The sequence below is a fragment of the Artemia franciscana genome, chromosome 21, assembly GCF_032884065.1.
Source record: "Artemia franciscana chromosome 21, ASM3288406v1, whole genome shotgun sequence".
Taxonomy (NCBI): domain Eukaryota; kingdom Metazoa; phylum Arthropoda; class Branchiopoda; order Anostraca; family Artemiidae; genus Artemia; species Artemia franciscana.
Window position 1 is genome coordinate 16,904,877 of NC_088883.1, and position 21,238 is coordinate 16,926,114.

At 36.7% G+C, this 21,238-nt stretch overlaps 1 protein-coding gene across 5 annotated transcripts in view; it reads right to left on the reverse strand.

Annotated features, from left to right (window-relative positions):
- Positions 1 to 21,238, reverse strand: part of LOC136040784 (uncharacterized) — a 74,330-nt gene that overhangs the window by 21,372 nt on the left and 31,720 nt on the right. For all 5 annotated transcript variants that reach the window (XM_065725110.1, XM_065725111.1, XM_065725112.1 and 2 more), the window contains exons 3-4: positions 19,194 to 19,328; positions 2,904 to 3,067 (exon numbers count right to left, since the gene is read on the reverse strand). In XM_065725110.1, coding sequence (XP_065581182.1) covers positions 2,904 to 3,067; positions 19,194 to 19,328 — 299 coding nt within the window. The remainder of the gene's footprint in view (positions 1 to 2,903; positions 3,068 to 19,193; positions 19,329 to 21,238) is intronic.

Below are 21,238 nucleotides of genomic sequence, written 5' to 3' on the forward strand. Positions count from 1 at the left end.
TTCAGGAGCTGCTGCATATATATCTTTGAAAACAATCCTTTTTGCATGCATAAGTATGTTGATGCCTTGCAAAATTATTACTGCTAATAGTGTTGGCTTATAAACACCTGTCAAATTAGTGGGTATGAACTTTGAACAATTGATACTTAAGAAGTCAAATCAACCGATTGTTTTAAAGCTGATAAATTCGTTACAAAATACCGAGGGGTCCTTCCTTCTTTTCAGTAATAATGCCTATGGTAAACATTCGTTACGTATTGGGCTGTTTGCAGCAGAAAAATAATAAAATTTCGTCTTAGGAGGAATATAAATTTTTTTTTGAAAAGAAATCCTGTATAATTTTTCGCAGTTTCTTTTATTGGGGGACAGGAAAATGCAAATAATAGGGAGATCTAAAGAATTTTTTTTCGAGGGGGGGGGGGAGTTCAAAACACTAGTAAGAGGGCAATTAAATGAAAACTATGAAAAATCATAGTCAATGCAATAGTGTTGATTTGAGTAATTAGTGTTACCAGATGTGCGGGATTACATACTGCACCCATAAAAAAAAAAAAAAAAAAAAAAAAAATCAACGATATATCAAGCAAAAATATGCCAAAGGTGATATTTTCACAAAAATATGCTGGGAAAACGCACTAGTTTGAAGAATTCAACGAAGAACCACATAAAATAGCACTCAAATTGGGGACAAATACACCAAATATGTCAGCACTGTGACCAATGTGTCTCCCATCTTTTCGTGTGTGTTTTTCGGCCTCTTTGTATGCTGTCGATAGTCGTTGGGGCTTTGAGAGGTCTCATTCGACTGCAAATGGAAGGCTCTGCCTCTAGCACTCGTTCTCAGAAGCGAAATATAATCCATACAGCCTCATATGGCACGAGATCAATTTTTCAAGATAGCCATGGTTGAAAGGTCGAAGTAATGTATCATCAGAGGCAACATGACACGTGTCATCCCAGGGGCAAACTCCACAAATTACGCAAATAGCCCATGTAAAACAAAGAAACCGTTTAATAGAATGATAGACATGGTACGATTTGTTGAAATCATTCATGCAAGGGTTTTAATACATATGACTGAAGGGCCCAATGCACGGCCCTTGGGCTAAAGCTTCCTCCATCACCCAACTCTTTTTTTCACCAGAAATGATATTTAAGGGTTTCTGAGCTTGCAAATGACAGACATGAAGGCAATTGTACAACAAAGATGTCAAAAATCAGAAAAAAATTCGAACAAAATCCAAACACGGTAGATAATTTAAAGAAGGTCCCTTTATGAAATCCGTAATGCAAGGATTTACAATCTGCGTGACTGGAGGGCTCTGTGGAGGGTCCTCGTATATATTTCTGATACCATATGGTGTTTATTTTCAACTTATGTAGGTTTATAGATCTTTATGTGATTGCTGGTTATAAATCTGAGACAAACATCGAATATCGACAAATGACTGTTCAGGATTATTAAAGAAATGATCCAAACCATTATATGCTATTTATTAAAGATATGTATGGTAACAGCGTATGGTAACATACATATGGTATGGTAACAGCGTAACTGTCTTAAATCAAAACACACTAAGTACGTGCTTTACAAACTGATGTCAACCAAATTTGGTATTTAAAATATAGTTGATTAATAATTTCAGGCTATTATTGCAATTAATAAAAAAGAAAGTTTTCACCGAAGAATCAAGAGTCACATTAAGATCTAAAAGAAGCTGTAATAAGGCCACACGACAATTTAAATTTAAGGCGAACATAAATTAATATGAATAAAAAATAAAACAAAAAAGGAACAGATATTAAATGAATAGTCACAGAAAACAAAGATACTAACGTGGATGAATGCATGGGACCTAACGAACAGAACTTAAACCGGATAATCAAGTCAAAATTAAAACGAGCATAAATCACCACAGATAAGATTAGGATTACCTCCCCCTTAAACCATCAAAAGTCTAGAGCGTCATTTACGCTTTACTAAAATTAACATGTACTGAAAAAAATACTAACAAAAACAATCAAGAACAAAAGAAAGAAATTTCTTTTCTAGAATTTGTGACCTTCAATATAATTTTACTATTTTAAAAAGACATCTTTTTGCAATTTTTCATTCAAACAAAGCCAATAGAAAATCAGTAAAACTTTGAAACGAAGATTGGTAAGCAAATTATTTCGTTTGTAGCAACCGAATTTTGAACTGACAAATCAGCAAAGGATCCATACTGACCATTGACATGATCATGGAGCAGGTAAAAAAAGAGCAGAGGAGGGGACTAGCCGCCCTTCAATTACTTTCGATTCTTAAAATGAGCCCTAAAACTTTTAATTGTCAATCAAATGAGCCCCACCCACATTTCTACGGCCACGCCTTTCATATGAAGTGGTCTATAAAAACACATAGAAACCATATGACTCTTTTTTAAGGACAATTCTAGAGCGTTGCATCTGTTGTAAATAGTGTTTGATTTATACCAAGATTGGTATTTGAGGATTTCTGAGGCTGTTGATTAGTTTTTAGGGTAATATTGAAATATAACAGTCCAAAACCAATTTGAAGCTACTCCTGCCCCAGCTACTCCCTGTTAGTGTTTTTTGTTTAATTGTGGAAATATAAACGATCGAAAGGCTTTTAACGAACGTATTTTGAATCTCAAATCATGAACTACGTGGATATTTCGTCGGGTGTTCTCAAATTGTTTTAGGGAGAGTTCTCAAGAAGCTGTTCGTCTAGTCATGTCAACTCTGTTTTCACGTTTACATTAACTATGCTAAAGTTACGTTAACGTTAAACAGTTACGTTAACCAGGCTTTTTTCAATCGTGGTTTACATGCAAATAAGACGAATTTTTTCCATAAAGGTAGATTTTTTATTGATAAAGAGAAAGAAAGACAAAAATCACCTCATGAGCTTGTGTGAAGCATTGAGCAAATCTTTTTTCTACAACGGGCTTGGCTCTGCCATCCAAGGTAGGCAAGGGTATGCCCCTAACTTCCTGGAAAACTGCCAAAATTCGCAGAGTTTGACCACCCGGTATGGATAATGGAATATATTGGTTTCTTTTACCTAGAAAATAACGGCAGAGTAATACGGACATAACAAAACAACCTGAATATGAATGATTAAAAGTGTAACAAATAAATAAACGAAGTTAGGATACATATACAAACACTCATTAAGACTTAGCAGGGATCGGTATATACGCAAGAAAATCTGTTTAAGTAGACACAAAAACTGTTATGCCTATAAGACAGGCACAAAATCAAGGCATAACATGTGCACAATCAAGTATAGTTAGCAAAGACGAACACCAACAAAACCACATACTCCGAATATATCTACTTGGTCAAAATTCAACTAATTTCTTATACGATTCTTACATCCACTTTTTGTATTACAGTTTTTGGGGTCAACCATATTGAAAATAAACGATTTGCCATTGCCATTAGTTTTTTTTTTTTTTAACCTCATTTCATCACTAGGCTCTATCTAGGTTCTGTTCATTATTAGGTTCTACGAGACATCGTTTAAAGCCATCACTTGGTCTTTGGGGATGCCTGAGCCTGTCCTGACATCTTTATTCCGAGTTTTCTTAGGTCATGCCGAAAGTTTCGGAGACAAAGCACTAAGTCGGCTACAACATTTGGCAGCAGGTATTATGCAAGACCTAGCTTTATAGAGGGATGATTAAGCTTAATGGAAGAAAGCTCTTGAAGCGAGGGAGTGAGAATGCTCCTAGCTTTTTTGTGCTAAATGATTAAATCCAACCGAGGTGAGTGTTTGCTACAAGAAAGGTCAGAAGAGAAATAGATTCTCAAGCTCGTTGATTCTCTTGGCAGCTTCATTCTTAAACTTGAACTCGGGATGATGGGGTAGGACCTTTGATCAGCGGTGTAATTTACTAATGGGTAGAGGTCAGCTGCCCATAGACCCCTTTTCATCCCCTAGACCCCAGGTTGCCCCAAGCTGAAATTCAGTTTATTCAAATATCTTGTCAAAACTAAGATAAGCCTTTATAATTCAAGTATCCGCAAAAACGGGTCAGTTTTCTTTTGTATATCTTTGCCTTTATGTGCACTATATGGCTCATTTTTCATTTTTTGCTGTCACTTTTACCACTTTTACCACTTTTACTTGATTTGGCAAAATTGGCTCGAACTTTGCCCCCCTCCCACGCCCAGGATCATGCATTTGATCGGAACATATACAACTTTTTCGCCTTTTTAGTAGATACGATCCCAATATAATTAAATATAATTATAATATATCTTTTTTTAAGGAATAGTGAAAAGTTGTTAGCAGTGTTTCCACTTTAGGGATTCCCCTCGCCACTAAAATGGGGATTTTTGAGGGCATTTAGGGGTGAAATTTTTTGGGGGGATTTCTAGGGGTTTTCCAAGGTTTTCTGCATTTTTTACTTTCTTCAGCCTATACTGGATAAAGACCTTAATAAGCCGACGAAAATAATTGAACTGACCTAGAATTCACGAGAAGACGGATCCAAATTAATTTCATTTCGATGATGACAATTACAAATTTTCAGATGTGATTGACCTTGTATCAGGTCAGCCATTACGACTTGGTTCTATTCAACCGTTTCTTCGAAAGTATGTGAAGGCATCATGGGTTGAACACTAAGCCAATCAGGAGAGAGGGAGGCAAAGTCTCACAGAGGTTGAAACTTTTGAAAACATGGATACAACTATCTACCGACATTTCATTTTTAAAGGAAAAGCACCACCAGAACCGTGTTGTGCGGACACCCAAAATTGACAGTGATATTTTGGTTTAATCTTGCTTTCTCCAACATTGTTGTTGAAAGGTTCAGTCTACGTGAAAGCTTTAAAAGAAAATGCTAAAAGGAATTCTGAAAACAAGATACAGTATGACGTGGACCCGAGAAAGTGCCGCGTGCTTTTGTAGATACGAAAGACGGAAGATCTGTCTATGCGAAAGCTTTACAAAGGAATGGTAAAAGGTATTCTAAAAACAAAATGAAGACGAGCAGTTACTGTTGCACATGAAGAGTCATCTTCAGTTACCATCTGAAAAAAAGAATGAAGGTGTTAAAGCTAGTTGAAAAGATTATGATTGACTAACACCGGATTCTTTTTTTTTATAATATATATAACTGGAATATGAGGCTATTAAAGGATTGTTCACGATGGTATGATAAACAGTATGACCCTGTAGTCCAAATTTGCTAAAACTGCCATATAAAATAAACATTTTATTTATTTTGACTACCAGATTCTGCAGTGACATACTGACTAAATCAATTAATCATTTTGATTAGTCATACAGGATTGAAGATAGAAATAGAATCTATTTCTCTTACTGGTCTTGCTGCGTTCTTTACCCCTTATTGAACCTTACTACACGAATATCAACAAAGCTTAGGTACTATTGTATTTTTCACCTTTTACTTATTCCTCAAAGTACATCCTAAAGTCCTAAAATTCAAATTTTTAGTCAGATTTTGACAGACCTGTTGACAGATAACTTATTTTTAAGCGGTCCAGATTCAGGAATCCAACACTGAAATCTGTCAATCAAGACCGAACTCAACAAACTAATAATTTAAAAAACCTTGTTTTTAACGCCAAAAGAAGATATTTTGGTACATGTAACTGGTCTTCAATGACAAAATCAGTCTTCTTTGCTTAACTGCTGAGAGTCTACATAACGAGGTTTTATTAGTAATTTTGAAAGAACTGAAAACTGAGGGAAGCAAATGGGGATTTTGGTAGGGGGAATGACGGTTCTAGGGCTTCTCCGCCAGCCTTTTAGGGATCTTGAAAACTAAGAAGTGAAAACAATGGTTATTGGCTTATCTCGCTCTGAGACGGCTGTGTGGTATGACGTGTCGGTAGCTTCCTAGACATGGAGAGAAGGGTAAGGCTATTCGCTTGCTCTTTCTTACCACCCTTGCACACCAAATGATAAATATTAAAAGTCAATATGAACGTAAATAATTTCATTAATGAATAAACCAGAACTATTCTTTGAGATGACATTTTATATTAAAAATCTGAACATTAAGGCCGTGATTAAGTGAACTTGAAAACATCGAGCTTCAAAATTGAAGTAAGGTTAGCCTTCTGTCTTTTAATTCTCTAGAGACCGTCGGTTGTCAAAACTTAAAATAGCACCAATTATCAAGTCTTGTGAAAGGTTTTGATAGACAGCTTCCTTTGGCGAGATGCTTCAGCCGAGAAATAGTAATATATTTGGCTGCGTCTTGCAAAGCTTGGTTACAGACCAAGGGAGAAGAGAAAATTAGAGCACTATCACTCTCAAGTACAAAATGCCCATGTATATGAAACTGTGACGGCATGCATAGAGTGCATTTAAAAATTTATTTTTTTTTCCACTTTTTTTTCCTAGGGATAGGCTATTTAAAATACCTCAGTTGATTAATTCGAAACTAAACACCAAACTTAGTTGAAAGCTTTCTTCGAGGATTCTTAGAAAACCAAAGTTTTCTTACGAATTAAATTTAAAAAAAAATCAACTGAAAGTAAGGAGTGACATTAAAACTTAAAGCGAACAGAAATTACTTCGTATATGAAAGGGACTGCTTCCTCGTGAACGCCCGGCTCTTTACGCTAAAGTTTTTTACTGTTTTAAAAATAGAGTTAAGAGAAAGAGTCGGACTTTAGCGTGAAGAGCGGGGCGTTGATGAGGAAGCAGCTCATTTCATATATGAAGTAATTTCTGTTCGTTTTATGTTTTAATGTCACTCCTTACTTTAAGTTAAAAAACACTTGTTTTTATTTAATTTAATTTCTGAACGTTTTTTAATCAATGCATGTTTTGATTTATGCTCTCCGCAGATGAATAATTAAAACGAAATTTGCATATTTTTTTTTTTTTGCTAAATGGCTTTCTCATAGTTTTGATCGAATGATTTTGAGAAAAAAAGGAGCGGGGAAGGAGGTCTAGTTGCTCTCCGATTTTTTGGTTACTTAAAAAGGCAACTAGAACTTTTAATTTTTTACGAATGATTTTATTAGTAAAAATAAATTTTATTATATAAAGATATACGTAACTTACAAATTAGCTTCCGTAAGGAACTTCTGTATTCTCATATTTTTATTACATATATGAGGGGGTTCACCCATCGTCAGTACCTCGCTCTTCACGCTAAAGCTTAAATTTTGTCCCAATTTCTTAAGAATGACCCCTGAATCCCACAAGCCGTAGAATAAATAGTTGAAATTTCTACAAATACTTTAGCGTAAAGAGCGAGGTATAGGGTTCTGCTCCACCTCAAGGTTTGTCGCTTGACCTATCTTGTTCCTCGGCGTACCGCATTATTAGGTATTTTGGATATTTGCATCTACCAAGCTCCAAATACTTTTTACAAAGGCGCTGTCTATGTGTGGTAACACTTTTAAGATGTATACCTCGCTTTGATTTAATTTAATTTCGGTTTTGTGGGTACAACTTTACTGAAGGCTCCTGACTATTTCTCATTTCTAGGTTTCTTCATTGCATTGAAATAATTTATGAAAATTTCACACTCTATTAACAAGCTGCTGATTATACCAGCTTGTCATTTTGGTCTCTAGGGGTTATTATCGGCGATCTGAAGCGATTCTTTCTGGCAACCGACTTATAAAAATTTCAGGTAGCTGAAAATATTCTATGGGACTGTTAGAAAACAGGAAAATACATCGAAAAATGGTTCCAATCATCTTACAGGTTATTGTCTTCTGCTCATGATAGTACCGATTTTGATCTAAAAGCAATATCTTTATCGAGTACATTTGTGAAAAAGACCTAGACATTTTCCAAGATTTCTAAGCAATTAGAGGAAATAGAGCAAAATCCCTGCAAACATTTTGAAGCATCTTCAAGAAGCTATGGCCTGATATTAAAAGCGGCATCTTCCGCCAATGAATACTTGAGTACTTTTTATGGCACTTGGTATTAACCAAGTGACATATAGCAATCGCAAATTCTGTCGCTCCCGGTTTTGCTACTTTTGGCACTTCCAGGTAAGCTAGGACGATGAAATTTGGCAGGTGTATCAGAGACCGGACCAGATTAAATTAGAAATAGTCGTTTTCCCGATTTGACTATCTGGGGGGGAGTGGGGGCCCGGTTAATTCGCAAAAAATAGAAAAAATGAAGTATTTTTAACTTATCAGTGGGTATTTGGATCTTAATGAAATTTGATGTTTGGAATGATATTGTGTCTTAGAGCTCTTATTTTAAATCCCGACCGGATCTGATGACATTGGGGGGAGTCGGAGGGGGAAAACCTAAAGTCCCGGTTTTGCTACTTTAGGCACTTCCAGGTAAGCTAGGACGATGAAATTTGGCAAGCGTATCAGGGACCGGACCAGATTAAATTAGAAATAGTCGTTTTACCCGATTTGACCATCTGGGGGGGGGAGTAGGGGCCGGTTAATTCGGAAAAATAGAAAAAATGAAGTATTTTTAACTTATGAGCGGGTGATTGGATCTTAATGAAATTTGATGTTTGGAATGATATTGTGTCTCAGAGCTCTTATTTTAAATCCAGACTGGGTCTGATGACATTGGGGGGAGTTGGAGGGGGGAAACCTAAAATCTTGGAAAACACTTAGAGAAGAGGGATCGGGATGAAACTTGATGGGAAAAATAAGCGCAAGTCCCAGATACATGATTGACATAATCGGAACTTATTTGTTCTCTTTGGGGTAGTTGGGGGGGGAGTAAGTCTTAAAAATTAGAAAAATGAGGTATTTTCAACTTACGAACGGGTGATCGGATCTCAATGAAATTTGATGTTTAGAAGGATATCGTGTCTTAGAGCTCTTATTTTAAATCCCGACCAGATCTGGTGATGGGGGCGGGGAGTTGGGAGGGGGACCCTAAAACTTGGAAAACACTTAGAGTGGAGGGATCGGGATGAAACATGGTGGGAAAAATAAACACAAGTCCTAGATAGATGATTGACATAAACGGAACGGATCCGCTCTCTTTTGGGTAGTTGGGGGGGGGGGGGGGGTAATTCTGACAAATTAGAAAAAATGAGGTATTTTTAACTTACGAACGGGTGATTGGATCTCCATGAAATTTGATTTTTAGAAGGATATCGTGGCTCAAAGCTCTTATTTTAAATCCTGACCGGATCTGGTGACATTGGGGGAAGTTTGGGGTGGGGAGACCTAAAATGATGGGAAACGCTTAGATTGGAGGGATTGGGATGAAACTTGGTTGGAAAAATAAGCAAAAGTCTTGCATACGTAATTTACATAATTGGAACGGATCCGCTCAATTGCGGGGGGGGGGGGGGGTAATTCTGAAAAATAAGAAAAATAACGTATTTTTAACTTACGAAGGAGTGATCGGATCTTCATGAAACTTCATATTTAGAAGGACCTCGTAACTCTGATATCTTATTTTAAATCTCAACCGGATCAAACGTAATTGGGGGGGGGGGCAGTTGGGGGGACTGGAAATCTTAGAAAATACTTAAAGCGGTGAGATCAGGATGAAACTGGATGGGAAGAATAGAAACCTGTCTAAGATACGTGACTGACATAACTGGACCGGATCTGCTCTCTTTGGTGGAATTGGGAGGGGGGAGGTAATTTTGAAAATTGAGGTATTTGTAACTTACGAAAGGGTGACCAGATCTTAATGAAATTTGATATTTAGAAGGATCTTGTGCTATAAAGTTTAACTTTAGGTTCTGACCTTCTCACAAGTGCCAAATGAGCTCTTGGCTCTTGGCTCTTCCGACCTCGTACCATATGAGCTCTCGGCTCTTCCGACCTCGTCCAAATGAGCTCTTGGCTCTTCCGACCTCGTACCATATGAGCTCTCGGCTCTTCCGACCTCGTCACAAGTGCCATATGAGCTCTTAGCTCTTGTTAAATATAAATTGTCAATTTAACATGGGATTTTCGACTTCCATCAGTTTACTTAATCACGGCCTTAACAAAGGTGTGCATAGGGAAATACAGAATTCAAAACTAAAGAAAATCGCTGCTCAAAGTTCATAAGCTGAAAACCAGTGATTTATCATCATTCATCTCTTTTTTTATGCTTGATCAAATGTCAAAAATCGTGATAGAGAAGGATATATTTGTACTTGCATTGTATACCTTGCCTATCAAGCTGTGATGGATGGTAATAAAATATAGCATCATAAACAACACGTAAGTATAGCAAGACGTGACTCCATGTGTTAATTTTTAGTGTTGAGTATTCATTACTATGACCATTCTTACATATGGTTGAGAGATTCAGAACACGGAGGCAATAGTTGCGTTTGGAAAGTAGTCAAAAGTCTGATAAAAGGGGAAACTTTATAGTTTTTTAAAAAAAAGAAACGTTATTCCTGCTCAATTTAAATAGACATGGAGTTCAGGTAATTTAATTTGAAAAAAAATGATGTAATAAAAGGTTAGATTAACTAGAAATTCTCTTTAAAAAATGTAAAAAAATCATCCATGCGATGTCATAGGCTAGGTACACAAGGGAGGAGGGAATTTTTGCCCACCCCCTCACAATTTTAATTGTGTAAGGTTTCCCTTTAAGTTTGTGTTTTTTCAATAATGCACGTGTTTTTCTTTTGCATTTCTTACCCCCCCCCCCACCCCCAAAGAAAAAATAGAGGCTCCCAAGAAATAATTCCGAGGACATTTAAGTGCCAAGTATACCTAAGTGTTTGGCATGCATCATTAGATGGGAGGGCATAGAATGAAATAGAAAATAAAACTCATTTAAACTTAGATTATGCTGATGATATGAGTGTCCTAGACGACAATGTTAGCGAAATGGGGGATATTTTAGAGGTTTTGAGGGTTCAAGGTGCAAGATTAGGTCTAAAAATTACTGTTAGGTAGACTATATCGCTTAGGCTAGGAATAAATGAAGGGAAATAATTGATGCTGGGTAACTAGTAGATTGATCAAGTGGATGTCTTCACCTATTTGGGTAGTATTATTAGTAAAGATAGTAGATGCGATGAAGGTGTTAAAAGTAGAATAGAAAAGATCCTGTTTTTTTTTTCGCAGCCGAAAAAAGTTTGGAAGAATACAAAGATAAGTCTGCCAACCAAGACTAGAATATTAGAAGCTAGAGTAAAGAGAGTGGTCAAATATGGTTCTGAAACATGGGCACTCTAGAAAACGGAAGACGATTTGTTCGACCTTTCACAAAGAAATTGTCTGTGGGTTGTTTTGGGTACATGTTTGACTGACTGTACTTGCAGTATCCTATTCGAAAAATGTGGTTCTATCCTGCTTTCCGGAACTACAATGAAGGAAAGATTGAAATGGCTAGGACACATTTCGTAGGTGAAGGATGACAGACTGCAAAAGATCGTTCTTTTAGGCCATCCATCTAGGGCCAAATGAAAAACTGTTCGTCCCCGAGTGGTGTGGGAAGAGGTCATCAGAAAGGATTTAATAAAAATTGGAACTTCTTGGGAGGGAGAAAAAAGTAGAGCATTGCATGGATTGGTATGGAGAAGGAGCATGCATAGCTGTGTTGGCCTAAGGCGGATTGATGCTAGAGTGAGTTGTTGTTATTAGTAGCAGTAGTGGTAGTAGATGCTATACATCAGGTAGCGCTAAAGTCTCGATCCGTGTTTAGCATAGATCTGACAATTGCAAGGGCCAAAGGTCCGAGCTACCGCGCAAGTGAAGCAAGGGCCACTTAGGATGTCTCTTGAGTGAAATAAGGGCATAAAAAGTCTATAGTGGGCTGTTTGCTTGACAAAGTGCCTGTGAAGCAGTCGTCTTTTAGCATTTCTGAGTGTCTGGTCAGGGTCAAACAAACGGGTTCCGACCCAGAAGAGTCCAATAAATATCAGAAAAAAATTAACGAACATTGAAAAGGAATGAAAACTAGAATTATTAATCCAAGTCCTGAAGAAGCCATTTCATCATTATTAGATTTTAACACAAATTGATCCGTTTCTGATCGATAAACAACTACAAATATTGGCACTGGAAATATATACCAAGATGCTATTTCAGAACTGTAAATTTCACCAGAAGATAAGGTAGTTACTAGGAAATTTTTCCGATAGATGGGGACAAGAACGTGAAGAGGCAAAGAAAACTTTCAAGTTTTTGTAGCATATTTTTCTGACTTTTTTTTTATATTAAAGGTAGACACATGTCCCTCTGGTCCTTCTCCTTCAAATAGCATCTATTTATGCACAATCTGTGAATTATTTCAATATAAACGTTATAATTAGTAATATTGGCAAGTCAGCACTAGATCAGATGTTTAAGCGGTTTTTGTTAATATTTTGATAGCTACTGGTACTTTTATCTAACATTGGTTTACTCTATTTTATGCATGTTTTCTTGCGCCGCAAGAACGATAGCAGCACATTTCTTCATGGGGCAACTTGCCATGGAATAACTTGTCATGAGGACAACACTTCATAGCAGATTCATGGACAAGGACCCGGAAGGAAGGATTGGGGTACAGACGTGTAAGGTTTTATAGGATACTATTCATGTGATCAGATCCTGATTATTGAACTGATGATGGCAATGCAAAAAAGACATGTTTATCCTCATCAATATCTTCTTTGATGTCTTAGATGTCAATGGCGTCTCTGATCATTTTTCTATCATTGTTGTCAACCATCGACAGTACTTTCATAATTAGAGTGCTGACTTCATCAGCAGCATGAGTAAGGATATGCAGGTTGCTTTAAATATCTGTGTAGCAAATATCAAGAAGTCATATTTCATTCACAAACTTGTATCTGTGAGGAACACTAAATTTAATAGGGGTCTCTATGGCTATAACAAGAAATTAAAGCAGTCTTAATGGAAATCGCATAATAAATAGGACGTGAACCATAATAGACATTATGTTATCTTACAACTTGCGGTATCTTCGGAAAGGAAGAACATTAGGATATTTGCAAAAGAATAATGGAAAGACATGGATTCCTAGATTTTTTTAGTAATATGTGGGTGAGTATGCTGTGACCAACAAAATTAATGGCATTCTCATGGTCAGTCAAGAGGATGTTCAGCCAAATATTTTACTTTTCGAAGTTACTTAACATAGCATATATCAAGTGTCCAAGACAATGAGTGGTGGATGTATGACTCATCCTCGAAATTTCCTAGCGTCAAAGGTAATTCTAACTCTTGACAAGTCATAGAGAAAGCTTTCGTCAACGACTGACGTAAGCGAAATAGTGCGTACACTGTTAAAACTGGAATTGTTTGACTTCTTTGGGATGGATTGTGATGTCCTACCTTATCTAAGCATTTTACAGTATTGACAATCAAAGTATAATCTGTACTGTTGCATAATCTAAACCATTGACAATCTAAGTATTGAAAGTCTAATATTGACATTATCTACAACTGACATACAAAGCACAGCTTACTGTTTTCATACAGTTATGAAAACTCGATTTATTTTGGGACACAGTGCGCGGTAGCGATGCAAGCGGCTGGAGATAGGAAACTGGTTGTCTGAATCTAAAAGATCGGAGCAATTGGACAAAAAAAAAATTGCGTTCCCACCTATGGTTTTGTAGTACCTTCTAGGAGGCGCCAAGCTCAGACCTCTGTACCAAGAGCTTCTCATGGGCAAGATAGGAGTTTTCATAACTGTATTGTATATCTAAGCTGTGATACAATGCTGGCACGTACGCAGGGGGGCCTTTGGGTCCCCCCTCCCCCCCAAAAAAAAAATGTGAAATGTTTAATTTCCCCATGGTTTCTCGGGATTTCTGGCAAAAGTAGGACATTTATTAAAAATCTAGATACATATGTGAAGCCTTTTTTGGGGGATTTTACAGCATGTAATTATCCGGTCAAGTCAAGCCCAATTATAAACCCATTTTCTGTTTAACTTTTTAACCCTTTTTGAAGTAATTAGCAATTGTACTGTTATATTTTTTTGTAAAGAGAGTTAGCTTTCCACAGCAAAATAGAATTATCCTTGACATTAGGGTGTTTATCCCCCCTTTTCAGTTAAAGTACAGCTTTTAATGGATCAGTTTTGGAAACTATCATTTTTCATTAAAATTTGCAATAGAAGAACTACCCCCCCCCCCCACAGCACCAGTATTGCACTGTTAACCCTAAAGTTTCCCTTGCAGTGGGATATAATAGATCAATCACTGGTTCTGAATCGCTATGAACATAAACTGAGCCTAAAACGTACTTTTGAGGCTTCAGTCTTCTTCCCCCCCCCATCCGCTACAATACTACAGATTAAAGTTAGTGTGTATTTTCCGATATACGTGTTGTTTGCATTATTAAATAAAAAGGGCTACTATATATCTGCTGTTTCGAAGGTTTTGCCCCCCCCCCCGAAAAAAGTTCCTGCTTACGAACCTGATACAATGTGTAATGTCTACTCGTTCAGGTATTCGAAACAACAATGGAGCGCAATAGCTTCAGGGTGCAAACGTGATCCAACCGTATCAAGGTCATTTAATTCGTATCTCTTCCATATCGATGTTTTGGACCAGTGCACTAGCGCAGTGTCGAGCGCATGTGCCTACATGGTTGCTATTAAAAATTGTACCGTCTGTCTTAGATGTGAACCAACAAACAGCATGGAATGGTGTTTGATTGGACGAAAGTGATGGCATTACATCATTTTCAACTAATCAGAGGCAGTATCCATTGACGTAAAGTTATTGATAGGGAAAGTGGTATTTCATGCCTTTAGTCAAGACGTCACCGACAGCCAAAGAAAACCAGTCTTTTTCGAGTAAAATCAGAATTCCACATTCCTATTGGTTCATATTTGAGACAGATGGTGTCAAATTTGCGTTCGATTGTTCAACTTTGAGATGGAAGACCGAAAACAGTGATACTGGGGGGGAGGGTATTACGAAAATGAGACTGGCGGACCACGTTAACTACCCTGAGCTTTGACCAGTTTAAAAATTAATTGTAATACTTTCTTGGATGGGTTAGTTGCTGGCAGAATTTCGTTTTTTGGACGGTCGCTTAATAAGCTTAGAAGAATGAAAACGTTGTACAATAAGAAAAGTTTTATTCAAGACGAAGCTATTTGAAGGTAGGTTAAGGTTAATAACTCTTGATGGTATAAATCGTATTTACACTGATTGGTATAAATCCACACGTTATATTTCATTTATTTACTTCAGTCCCTAATTTGAAAGAGAATTTCGCTCTAATGCTACATTGAATGTCTATGTAGAAGTCACGGATGAATTGGGAAGCATTTCTAGCCATTGTTTAAGTTGTATTTTGTGAAATAATGAGAATCTCACTTTCGTGTAAATGGAAGAAACCATAAAACAATGAAAAGATAATATTATAATAGCATTCTTGTCTTAGAGAGTAAATTTAATTCAGTGAAAAAAACTGTCACACGCATTTAGTGTAGCAGAAAAAAGTTTTCTTTGGACCTATTAAATGTCGTAAGATTTATCCGCTCTGATTACCGTTTATTTTGAATACAGAATGGCACTTATCAGTTCATTCTAAAAGAATAAGCTTTTGAAATACTCCCCCTTCCCTCTGCAATCATGGTTGCAGCAATAACTGCAACCAACTAAAGACTCATCCACAGCCCATATCGACCAAAATTAAAGAAATGGGCGGTACTTGTCTGTTAAGCGAAACACACCCAAGAAGTAAAGTTAGGTTAACCCTAATAAAAATATGCCAAAACATGATGATAAAACAATACTTTAGAAACAAAATCACGGAGGCTACGACAAAGAATTATGGAAAGCAGGCGCGCAGAACACATTATATTAAATACCTAACCCCAATCACCTCTATAAATTAAATATTTAGTTAAATTATAGCTAGATTGTAGTTTATCTTACTCAAAATAAGCAAATCAAAACCGATTCCAGAGGGGCAAACCGGTTATTGGCAGGTCTTAAACAGCGTAACTCTCGAATATGTTTCGTTTAACAGACAAGTACCAAATGGGCCTTTACAGAAACTCTCTGTTGACAAATAGTTCCCATCTTAATATTTATTAAATAATTTTTTTTCGGGTTTAGTGGACAGTAATTTGAAATTACGAGAAGAAATGTTTGAGAATTTTAATAAAGAGTATAAAACCCTTCAAAAATGATTTCCAATTGAAATAAAATACGCCATTGAAAGTAGCATTGTCCAAAACTTTAGACTGAGTGTTTACAATACTAAACTTTGAACAACAAGGAAAATGAAATTTTTCGTTTGGGTAGCACTCAAGGTGTTCTCTGCCAAAACTTTGTATCTAAACAAAATTTAATATTAGGTCACTGGCGGATCCAGGGGGCCAGGGGGCTTGACCCCCTCCCAAGATTTTTTTCTGGTACCCTTTTTCCCTGTTTTTTTATTCTTTTTTTTTTAGAATAAAATCGTCAATTTGGTCAATTACTGGCACCTTTGTCGCCTTTCTCCCCTCAATATTTGCTCATTGGCGCCCTTGTCACATTACCCATCCCCAAGATCTTGCTCATGATCCGCCCCTGTTTTAGGCTAATAGATCTCTCCAAATCTGAACAAAGCAAGTCCTATGTCAGAGTCAACATTTTTTATCTGTTTTTTTTTCTGAGAAGCTTTCCATTTTCATAAGGATAAAAAAGAGGTTTCACTTATTTTTCACAGCCAAAATTCAGTACGGGCACAATGACATTACAAGACCTAATATCTACGTCCACCCAAAAATAAAGTGGCAATGAGAGGAAGAAAAGAGACTTGGAAAGCCTATGAACGAAATTCTTATTTTTATCAAATAATTAAAAAAAGAACGTTTTTGAAAGAAACAAAATTTTAAAGAAAAATAAAGAGCCATATTAAAACCGAAGACGAGCAGTAAAAGTCCTATAACAATTCAAAATTGAAACGAATAGAAATTGCAATTAATAAACAAATGAAACACCAAACGAACAGAAATTACTATAAATAATCACGTTAAATATAAAGACAACAGAAACTGCTATAAATGCATAAAAGAATCATAAAGCGAGTAGAAATTAAAATGAATAATCATGACAAAAATAAACGAATAGAGATTACCACCAATAGGAGTAGGGCTACCACCCTCTGAACCTAGATTATTTTGATATCCTCGGTGAATACACTCCCCTTCAATTTACCTCACTACTTCAACGGGAGTAGATTCAAAGCTGCACTAGGGCTAACAGTTCGAAAGTTTTTAGTCGAATCAACGAGATACGTTGTCGCTCCTCCTCCTAAAAAAACATGAAGACCCCTTGCGTCCTTTCTCTCCCTAAAACTCCAAAAGTTTCAGCTTAATCCCCACCTTTAGGTCCCGAATTATTGCAGATGAGACATTTAAATAGCCTGGATGCATAGTTTCTTTGAACTTATCTCTGCCCCTTCCCCCATGTCAAAATCCGAGGCTCAATTGGTCCCTCAATACCCCCTGGAAATTTCAAACCAATCCTCCAAATTGGTCCTGAGATGATGCATATATGCTGTTTTGATAGCCTGGGTGCACATCGTTTCTATCCTTCTAAATGTCTAGCATATTGGGAACAAAATCTAGTGCAACAGGGGCTCATTGTAACAAAAGTTTTAAGCAGATAGCAGACCAAATATTTAGACTTTCCCCTCTACCCCCATCCCGAGTCACAATTTGAGGTACTTTGCCCCCCCCCAGCATTCCAGAAATTTGTATGCCCAAAAGCATTCCCAGTATTTGCGGATACGCTGTTTTGATCAATCGGCAACACATAATGTCTTTTGATTTACCTTGATACTTAACAGTGAACAGAGTGTAGGTCCCATTGAGGCTTATGGTGCCACAATGTTTAGGTGGATCGGAGAAAACTTACTTTAGATCTGAATCCCCTTTGCCCCCCTCCCATCCAGCCAAAACTTGAGTTTCTCTTGATCCTTAGCACTCCCTGTAAGTTTGAACTTAATACCCCAAGCCGTTCTAGATATATTGGAGATATACTACACTGACAACCTTTCACCACATAGTGTCTTTTAACATATTTAACTACTTACTGTAAAAAGTTCTAATTTTCATGGGGCTTACAATGCAAAAACGTTTTTTGTGGACCTGAGACAAAACAATACGGGAAGCCATTCCCGACGCATTGCAAAATAATTCCCATAGTATCTTTTGATTTAATCGAGTATGCAAGCCGTTTCTAGAATATACCCTTGGGATACTCCAGAAATCTTGGCTAATCAAAAGATCTCTAAGAGCTTTTCAACTAAAACCTATCTGTGAACAGCGGCCAACTTCCATAATTTAAAGTTAAGCTCCGGCGGCCACGTTGACGCCGGGGGTATGCATACTTATTAGACCTTTCAATATTTCTGAATGAAATTACAACCTCAAAATTTGAATCCATAGCATGGGGCTTACCGTGAGCCGGGTAGCAGGAGAAGACACGAGAGAGATGCTGGTTGCTCTCCCTTACTTTCGACTCTTAAAAAGGGCGCGAGAATTTCCAATTTCCAATCGAAGAACTATCCCTTCCGCACAAAGTGGCCGGGTTGAAAAAATTTAAACTATTTATTCAAGGCATATGGTTCTGCACTCAGGCAGATCTATTGCGCTGCCTCTAATTTCTCCCGTTCAAAAAAAGTAGCCGTTTAGTGATTTTCTCAAAATCCCAAAATTCCTGATACTGGGTTGTGGTAGAGGATAGGCGGACTCGTGTGTTCCTTTATTTTCAGAGGTGATTGTATCGAGCCAATGGTCGGGGAATATCGGAAAAGGGCTCATTATATCTGAGCCAATGGTAGCAAAATAAGTTGTATTTTACATCACAAATCATCATTTTGGCCCAAACAAGGCCAGAATGCCAGAAACTATAAATTCTAATATAAACAATACATTTGTGATGGTCTAGAAAATTTGGAAGTTAACAGTTTCTTATCTTAGAAACCGTGGGAAATCCCATTTTAGTATTCTTAGCGCAACTTTTATGTCTGCGGTAGATTTACACGAGTTTTATGGGAGATACTATCCAGAATTAGCCGACGGTCAAACAGAATTCGCCGCGGACAAATAAAAAGGTTAGAAAAGAAAGAAGAATATAAGGATTGAACACACCGTAAAAGCTGGCAAAAAGACTTAAAGGTCACAGCTTATAGTGTCGATACAACAGGTATACCGGAGTCAACATTGGAGCAGGTAAAAAATACGAACATCTATGACTCCAGTCTTTTGTGGGTACATTTACTTAGTTTTTCCCTTTTAATTTCAGAATTAATACCTAAAAATATCAACATACCTGGTGGTTGTTCAAGACGGTATGCAAGCAAGCGCAATCCAGTCAAAAACCTTGCAACACGATTTGATATTAGCTGTGAAATGATGGTATAATGAGGAGTTGGTCGTTTCGCTTCCACAAGAAGAGAAAACCAACCTAAAGAAAATCGTTACAGAATCTATCCCAAAAATATAAATACATTCAAAATAAATTGTGCTAAAAGAATGTGCTAATGGTAAACAATTCGTCATCTATTATTCGTTTTGGGAAATAACGAATCTATTATTCCTTATTATTCGTTTATTATTCGTCTATTATTTATTATTCTATTTGTTTTGGGCTCACGATCTAAACTTGACAGATCAATAGAAAAAACATTCTTGGTTTGGCTCTTGGCTTGAAATTGAAGGCTGCCAGACAGGATTGCCAATTGTAGCACGAAAGTGCTATTTTAACCCTATTTCCTCGTGTGTAGCAGTGTAGCATGTGCTGCATCAAATTAAGCACTTGTTCTTTCATATGAGCAAATTGAAAATATAGACTTATAAAATGCAATTACATGATATGTCTCACATCAAAATATATGTCAGAACATTTTTTCTGCATAACATTTTTTTTCTTTTAAAAACGAGATATGCGTGTGCGGGTGCATTTTCCCATTCAGCGCTCTGATCGGCTACATTTTTTTATGGATACATTAAAAAAGATTTAAAAAATGACCTAAAAAGCAATCGAAGTAGCCTGCAATTAAACGAACCATGTCGCGGTGTAAGCCGCGACATGCGCAAAAAGTTTTTTGTCTCTAGCACCGAAAATCGCTGTGTAGCACGCAAATTTGGGCAATTGTAGTACTTTAGGAACTAACCGTTGTGGCATCCCTGTTGCCAGAGTGCATTTCGCCCTTTATGTTGGGTATCAAGACATCACTTGTCATTACAATTTCAGGAGAAATTCTCATTTTACTGCATTTACCTTCAACTGATAGAGATCTTTCTTTCGGTATTATTGACACTTGCTATTATTTGCAAGCTAATCTAGCATAAAAATTTTAATACCTGTCATATGTATACAACAGAAAAAGATGAATAAATTAAGTTTTTTTTATGAGGTAGCCTTCAAACCAGTAATTGAATTATGTTTATTACTGCAGAAAACCTGAAATATGTTTATGAACACGCAAGTTGGGTATACATAATTTAAAAAAAAAGGAAAAATCGTAAATAGCTGAAGAGGACGTTGCCTTTTTTATTATCTCTTAATATTTACCTTTCCCGAAAACAAATATACAAAAAGTAATCAGAAAAAGAAAAAATTATTAGCAACGAATTCGAAGGAGATTTTCTAAAATATTGAACTTGTTTCTATACCACCCAAAATTGCATTTTTGTAGTTATATCAATATTTCAACTTAGTCTCAGCTTGGTTTTGCATATTAACTGGTGTTAGATTAAGGTTCTTAGACATATATCATATCTAATTGGTCTTAAATATAAAGTTTTCACCTCGCTGCTTGCATAACCCAGAAGCACTGCTGAAAAATAGTTACCAGATGTGGGTATTATGTGTGTGACATCGTGTGTGTTTGCGCGTGCGTGTTTACCTGTCCAGACGATTGTGTGTGTTTGTGTGCCTTAAGAGTGACTAACTTTTTTGGTTTGAGTTTATTAACACTTGTATTACAACGATGGAAACATTTCGTGTTGTATTTTTCTTTCTTTTTATCTATCTTTGAGCACGTCAGAAAATTAAGAGTAACACTGGCTAAACTCGTGTTTTAGGGTTATATTAATAATATTATTAATTTCTTGAAGGTTGGGCTATTTCCTCTCTGTGGAGAACCTACTTTTGAAGTCCACCTAGTCTATTTCTGACATTTTCAAAACATTGATACACTAACATAAATGATACCTAATATTTTCAGATCAATTGTGAATTAAAAAAAGTACGTACATGGACCAATATGGTTCAGCAGTTGCCTAAGGCTCCAAAATATTTGATTTTCTTAGGCATACATAAGAGCTGTACAAAAAAACATAAGCTTTCTTTATACTTATTACTCTCAGCTT